This window comes from Chrysochloris asiatica, unplaced genomic scaffold (assembly GCF_000296735.1).
Source record: "Chrysochloris asiatica unplaced genomic scaffold, ChrAsi1.0 scaffold00262, whole genome shotgun sequence".
Classification (NCBI taxonomy): Eukaryota; Metazoa; Chordata; class Mammalia; order Afrosoricida; family Chrysochloridae; genus Chrysochloris; species Chrysochloris asiatica.
The window spans coordinates 3,023,226-3,031,054 of NW_006408780.1; the positions used below are offsets into that span (position 1 = coordinate 3,023,226).

At 49.9% G+C, this 7,829-nt stretch overlaps 1 protein-coding gene across 1 annotated transcript in view; it reads left to right on the plus strand.

Moving 5' to 3' along the window:
• The first annotated feature begins 5,976 nt into the window (after positions 1-5,976).
• Positions 5,977-7,829, plus strand: part of MFSD7 (major facilitator superfamily domain containing 7) — a 14,870-nt gene continuing 13,017 nt past the window's right edge. Inside the window, exon 1 of the mRNA XM_006874139.1 lies at positions 5,977-6,120. Within this exon, the coding sequence (XP_006874201.1) occupies positions 5,977-6,120 (144 nt within the window). The remainder of the gene's footprint in view (positions 6,121-7,829) is intronic.

A 7,829-nucleotide genomic window follows, 5' to 3' on the forward strand; every position in this document is an offset into this window, starting at 1 on the left:
ACCCCTTTTCGGATTATTTGAATTTGTTTCCATATCATTCTTCTGAATTCCCTCTCAGGCATATCCAAAATTCACTCCTCCTCCTCTATGAAGGCTTTCTCTATCTCCAGTTCAATTGCATCAGGTCCTTTCTTCTGTTTTTGGACATGCTTTGATAAAGTTGAATGTTTCTTATTGGTCATGGTTATTGTTTTATTATTATTGTTGTTATTAATGTGGTCAGGAGACGGTCTTCCCTTTTCGTCTGTAAATTGTAGCAAATGTTGTTGGGTCTCATCTAAGTGGTGGAGTATTATGTTGTAGCTTAGCTATATGGCCACAATTGCTATTTCTTCTTATGGGACGTAGGGAGGATAAGTTCCCACCTCTAGGAGGGATGTGTAGTCAACAAGAACTCTAAGTGCGTGGGTGCGCTGTACCGGCTGATTTTTATTGGGATCTCACACCAGGGCAGGAAGTCTTGGGGCGGGAGGAAGTTATATTGCCTCTGGCCTTTCTGGGAGACACAGCTGTTCAAGCGGGCCAGCCCTAGTTCCGCTCTCTAAACTCTGCAGTCACAGGAGTTACCCGCAGTCTCCGCAGGAAAGAGTCCCAAAATACTCGCTTTTCTTTATCCTTGTTAGTGCAGTTTCTCAAAAATGTGAGCCCAGGAGAGACTATTATAGTCCAAAAGCCGTGGGACTGGTATATGAATGCCCCCTTTGTGAGATCCCACTGATAGCTAGGAGTGGGGGCAGGGGGCTTAGCTGCAGAGACAGTTGGGGGATGATGGGTGACATTAAGAAGCCTCTGCAGCCTTTCTTACACCCTTCAGAATTCCTCACACTCCGTGAGTGAGTGAGCTGCACCCAGCCGGTTTTTATTGGGGTCTCAAGCCAGGGCGGTGAGACTTGGGGCGGGAGGAAGTTGTATCGCCTCTGGTCCTTCTGGGAGACACCACTTTCTATACGGGTCAGCCCTGGCCCCGCCTTCCAAACTCTGCTGTTGCAGGAGCGCCCCTCGGTCCCCACAGGAAAGAGTCCCAAAATACGCACTTTTCTTTTTCCTTGTTAGCGTGGTTTCTCAACAATGTGAGCCCAGGAGAGATTATGATAGTCCAAAAGCCATGGGACTGGTCTATGAATGTTTCCTTTGCGAGATCCCACTCGTTTTTTTTTCTGCCAGAGCAAGTCCCTACCTTTTCTGGCTGTCCTGCAATACCGGAAGTCCCCGAGTCATGGTATTTTCAATAACGTCATATGCATGAGAAAGTTGCACAGTGAATAAGGAAGACCGTAGAAGAATTGATGGTTTTTGGTTACAGTGTTGGAGGATGCTCCTTATAAGCCAGGATGGCCAGACTTCGTCTCTCATGCTTCAGACATATTATCAGCAGGGACCAATCCCTGGAGAAGAACAGCATGCTTGGTAAAGTTAAATTTCAGTGAAGAGAAGGAAAGTCCTCAACAAGATGGACTGGCATAATGGCAGCAGCAATGGGCTCAAGATTAACAATGATTGTGAGGATGGTGCAGGGCAGGGCAGTATTTTGTTCTGTTGTGCAAAGGGTCACTATGAGTTGAAACTGACTTGACAGTATCTAACAACATATTTTCTCACCATCCTGGTGTGGTGCTGTTAGATAATCCCTGAACTATTAAATACTAGGTCAGCAGTTCAAACTCACCAGATGCTCCTTGGAAACCCTATGTTGTTGTTGTTGTTAAGTGCCATGGATTCTGACTCATATTAACCCTGTAAGGTTGCTAGTTGGAACCAACCAGATGACACTTAACAACAACATGTCTACAAGAAGTTTTTGTTAAGAATTGCCTGAAATGTATAGACCAATGTTGAGTATTCCAATCCATGAACATGGTATGTGTCTACATTTATTGAGATCCTCTTTGATTTCTTTCAAGGGTGTTGTGTAGTTGTCAGGTTACTGTTCTCTGTAGGCTTTGCTAAGTTTATATGTTGTTGTTGCTGTTAAGTGCAGTTGAGTCTATTCCATCTTAAAGTGTCCCTGTACAGGGTTTCCAAGGAGCACTGGGCGGGTTTGAACCACCAACCTTATGGTTTGAAGTGGAGTGATTGTCAACAGGATTGTGTTTTTATTTGTGTTGATACATAATCATTGCTGGCATATGGAAATGTGACAGATGGTTGTTTGTTGAGCTTGGATCCTGCAAGCTTGCTGAACTCACCTACTCAACATAGGGTCCTGAGGAGTGGGGAGGAGTCCCGTACAGGGAAGTAGAAAGCAGAACAAAGTCCAAAGTCTAGCCTCATGTCAATTCTCCTTAGCCCATGAAGATCACAGACGCGTTCTGGAAGGTAATTCACAAGGATAATTCACAATGGTAGAGCTCAGGAGTGGAGCTCTCTGAAGTTGGACTGCAGCGCATGGCGGGAGGATAGGCAAGTCTGGCTCTCCATCTGATTCACACACTGTCCACCAATACAAATTCATGAGCCCCATGCAGTGCTCAGGATTCAGTGCCTCCGAGATGGCCCCACAGAACCTGGCAATGCACATCCCCAAGAATGAGGAAGAGGACAGATGTGGGCACAAGAAGAAGAACACGCCAGAACTGACAGGTGGGTGGGAGTTCAGGAGAATCAGGCAGGTGCCCATGTCACGGTGGGCAGAGCTGCAGGAGAGGGGCATCAGACAAGCAGGGTGAGTGAGAGACGCGGGTAAGACCAGGATGGCCAGGCCCTGTGGAATTGTCCTGACAGGTAGGTGTGCAGAGTCTGGGCAGGTATTAGAAAGCCAGTCAGGTTTACAGAGACTCAACAGGTGGGCAGACACCGGGCAGCTGGGCGGAGATCAGACATGTGTTCTGAGGGTGTGCAGTTTGCAGAGGCCCAGCAGGTGTGCCAAGGTGGGCAGCAGTTCCCTTGGTTGGCCTTTGCTAGAACCCAGCTGTGGGCGAGCTTTGGACAAGTTACAGAGCCTCAGTGTCCTGTTCTATAAAATGGGGATGATGCTTAGCCTGTCCTCAGGGTGGCTCTGAGGGTTGACCTCTGTGACTGGCTGCACATGGAAGGCTAGGGACCAGCCTGGCTTCTGAACTCATACTGAGCTCTTGAGGGAGTCCACTCTGGGCCAGTCATCTCTGCCTAGTGGGCCCCACCTGGCACATAGAAGGACTTGATGCATGTTTGTTGACTGAGTGACAGCCTTGTGGTCAGGGTGGTCAGCAGTCTGACTGGAAGGAAAGACTTTCTGAAAGGAGAAATGCTGACTGAGGGAAAGGAGATGGATCTCTAGGAAAGCTGATCCCCTGAGGATGGAAAAGAAATGATGAGGGCCTGTGGGCATCAGAACTGGTGATGTGGGATGTGGGTGGGCTTCAGGGATACTGAGGAACCCAAAGGACTCCAGGTGAGAGGACTAAAAACAGCTCCTGGTGTGGCTCTGAAGGATAAGCTCTAGACCACAAGGTCGGTTTGAACCTTAAGGTGGCGGTTCAAATCCACCGGTCATTCCTCAGGGTTGCAATGAGTCAATTCAGAACTGACTTTATGACGGCACTTAACAAAAGCAACAACACCCCAACCCCTCTGTCACTCTAAAGCTCTCATTGTACCCTACCCACCTGCTGTGCTCTTGTGTTTGCTGTATTGTCACTTATCCCCAGTCTGTCCTACAGCTCTGGGACCGTCAGACAGCAGCTTTGAGACTGTGTGGTTGAGGGCGCCCAGCCCAGCCCTGGTACACAGTGGGCTCTCTGCAAAAATTGGCACTCTGGTACATCCTGTGGGTGAGCAGCAGGGCTGAAGAAGCTAGTGACCACCATCATTGAATCCTATCCCAGGGGATGTGGGGACCCCAGACTAATGGCAGGGCAGGCAGACAGTGGAGGATAAGCAGGACATGGGGCTGCATAAAGGGTGGGCTGGGGGCAAGGGACAAAGAGGAAGACGGGGAGAATTGTGGTCTCAGTGAACGGTGTACTATGTGCTGGGGCATCCCCAGAAACAGAGAGCTCCATTTTTCCGTTGTTAAAACCAAACACCAAACCTACTGCTGCCAAGTTGTGCCAGATTCATATCCCCGCTAAAGGACAGATAGAATTGCTCTGTAAAGGTTCTGAGGCTGTAAATCTTTATAGAAGCTGATTGCCACATCTCACTCACAAGGGGTGGCTCGTGGTTTTGAACCACTGATTTTTCAGTTAGCAGCTCAAGTGTGCTTAACCTACTGTCCCACCAGGGTTCCTTTTCACTCTTTGTTGTTGTTGTTGTTGTTGTTGAGTGCTTTCAAGTCTGTCCCAACTCACAGGGACCCTGTATAGGGTTTACAAGGAAATCTGGTGGGTTTGAACCGCTGACCTTGTGGTTTGCAATACAGTGCTTACCCTACAGAGCCATACCAGAAGTGTTCTCTCTTCGTTACTGGACCAAATATTGACTATACCATGGACTGCCAGAAGAATGAACAAATCTATGTTGGAAGAAGTATGGTCAAATTTCTCCTTAGAAGCCAGGATGGTGAGAGACTTCATCTTGAACAGGAAAAGGTAAAAACATTCACTGCCTTCCACCCAGGAGTCAAGCTAAAATGTTAATCAGGTTACTGAGTGGGACCAATCCTCTCTGCCCAGGAATCAAGCTAACATATTAATCAGGTTACTGAATGGAACCAATCCTCTGGTTTCCCTCCTGTCTTCAAACAGGTCCACAACCTAACTCCTTCCCACTTTTGACCCCATATAAGTCTACATTGCCCAGCATTCGGTGCCCAGAATCTGGAGAAGCTAGCTTCTCTGTGCCAATAATAATAAAATCTGAAACTCTGCTTCACCTCTCTGAGTGTCCTCAGTTTCTTTGGTGATGGATCAAGTCTTCTGTGACACTCTCGGGCCCAGGGCTGCTGTGACACTCTCAAATCTAAAGCTGCTGTAACAGTATCACGTACTTAGGACATGCTATCAGGAGGGACCAGTCCCTGGAAAAGGACTTCATGCTTGGCGGAGTAGAGGGTTAGCGAAAAAGAGAAATCTCCCCAACGAAATAGACACAATGACTGCAGCTAGGGACTCAAACATTTCTTTCTGTTATGCATGGGGTCGCTGAGAGTTGGAACCAACTTGAGGGCACCTAATGAAGACTCGGAAACAAACAAGAGTCTTTTCCTCCTAAACAAACAAAGGCCTCTCCATCCCTAACAAATTCCTCCGCAGCTCCACCCAGCTGTTTCCTTTGCCTTCAAAGGCAGATAACAACTCTACAGGTGATGTTGGAAGGAGCCAGCCAGGACCTCTGCTCAGAGGCAATGGCTCTGACCTTCCTCCCCCACACTGGCCTTCCTCCTCCTCTTCTCCTGCCAGCACCACCTGCTCTCTGGGACCACCTGCTCCCTAATTCTCTCTTCCTGTCCACGTAGGCAGATCAAGGCCGGTCTGGAATCCAAGGATCTTGGCAGACCTAACTCCAGCCGCCTCCTCCTTCAGGCTCTGGTCACTCCCAGTGACCTGACAGGAATTTTGGGGTACTGCCCAGCTTGGTGGTGAAGTGGGATGGGGACCCAGAGCAGAGTGACCTAGGACTGAAGTCCCAGCAGGTGAAGCGCTAACCTGTGGGGCCTCACAGAGACCCCCACTCCTGCTCTATCATGTGGACACGCCTACTGTGGGAAGCCAAGAGGTCAGTAGGCCTGAATGCCTTCAGTACAGGGGTGGGAGAAGGAGCCAGTGTATGGTTTGTGTTTGAACCAGGGACTTTCATCCAAACCGCTGCCCCCGTCCCTCTGCAAATCCACCCCAAACATATGAAGTCAATAGAAGAGGATCCGACTTCACAGACATGTCTCCTTCACATCTGGAATTAAGTGGCCCCAGAGGTCTAGCTCCCCACTCCTGCCTACCCTGTTCTTGGGGCAGACCAACACCCAGTGCCCGGCCCCACCTCCAGGGGCGGTCCGAGCCCAGGCGCCGGGATCCTTAAGCCAGCGCGACTGGCCCTGGGTGCGGCCCGATGGCACGGACGATGGTGGACGGTCCTGAGACGGCGGGGGACCGACCGGTGGTCTCACCGACCCAGGCCCTGAACGCGCGGAGGGGCTACCGCGTGTACAAGCGCCGTTGGGTCTTCCTGCTGGTTGTCAGCTTGCTCAGCTGTTCCAACGCCACGGTAGGGGCGCAGGGTCCGGGACGGGGGTCCGAGTGCCGGGAGCGGGCGCGGAATCCAGGGTGGGGGTTCTGAGCCAGGGGCCTGGAGGCTGGGGTCCAGGCTTAGGGGCTCCAAGTGCGGGATCTAAAGTGGGGGCCGAGCCGAGGGAGCCAGCATCCCCCACCAACCCAGTGCCCTCCTCTGTCGGCTCCGCGGCCGAGCATCTTCTGATCTGGGCCTGTTGACACCGATCTGTCCCGGCCAGCCCGTAATCTGCCTGGGTTTCCTTTCGCTGTAATGAAAACTTCTTCCCTCTCGGCCACCTCCCGCCTCCCAGCCCCGCGCAGAACTTCCTTCCGGGCTGAAAACAGCGCGAGCTGGACTTGTCCAAGCAGACAGCGCACTCTTCAGGCAGGTGGCCGCCAGTCGCCCGGGAAGGGGCCACATCTGTGTTCTCTCGGTGACCTGGTTGCCCCCCAGGCCTGTGATCTAGGGTGGGACGCGGGGGCTCTGACTCCCTTGCCTGGTCCTGGGATCACTGCGTGAAGGGGAGAGCAGAGACGCTGCCTTTTAACAAGTTTGTTTAGTGTTTCAACAGAAAACATAAAAAAAAACAAACCCCACAGAAATGTCCCTGTAGTGAGTTATGACAGACACATTTTTGGTCAACTCAAGTCACATGGATTAATACACCACAAGATTAAAATTCTGTGCTCATTTACTCTTTGAACTTTCTAATGGAGTCTGGGGGGCTGTAGGATAAACACTGGGCTGCTAACCATAAAGTCGGTGGTTCAAACCCACCAGCTGCTCCTTGGAAACCCTATACAGGGTCACTATGAGTTGGAAACAACTCAGCGGCACTTAACAACACCAGAGTCCTGGTGTGGCGCCTTAGGTTAAGCACTGGACTGCTAACTGCAAGTTTGGTGATTCAAACCTACCAGCTGCTCCTTGGAAACCTGATATAGGACTGTCAACAACACCTTGAGAGGGAGTGAAGTTGGTCTGAAGGATGAGCACTAGACTTCAAACCACAAGGTCGGTGGTTTGAGCCCACCAGCCACTCTGAGGAAGACAATGAAGCTTTCTGCTTCCATAAAGATTTATAGCCACGGTCGTTATGAGTTGGAACTGACTCCATGGCACTTAACAACAACCTAACAACAGCCTGGGAAGCCCTAGTCAGGATCTCTATGTAACTAAGTCAGGTAAGGCCTTGACACCAACAATGTGCTCTAGCCAGGCTGTCTTTATTAGCCGAGTACGGACACGGTGGGATAAAACACTGGATTGCTAGGTCAACTCCATGCACTTTGTAGCAACATTGATGCTTCCTATCACGGATCTTGTCTGTATATGCAGTAAGCGCACGCTGTTGTTTTAATTGCTGCGGATGTTTTTAGAGTCACTGGCTTGCTCCACTTTTCTGGTGTTTTCACTACAATATTGTGATCATGACTGTTTTCAAATCTACATGAATAACTCTATTTTTGAGAATGGGGTAGTAATTAAAGGAAAAGAAGAAGAAACAATTTTAAAAAGGTTTCCATTCAGTTACTGATATGTTGTCATTGTTGCTGTTAAGTGTCATGAAGTTGGTTCCAACTCATAGCAACCGACAGTGTATAGGGTTTCTAAGGAGCGACCGGTGGGTTTAAACTCCTGCCCTTGCGGTTCAAACCAACTTTGTGACCCAGCTCTTACCCTATAGTGCCACACCAGGACTC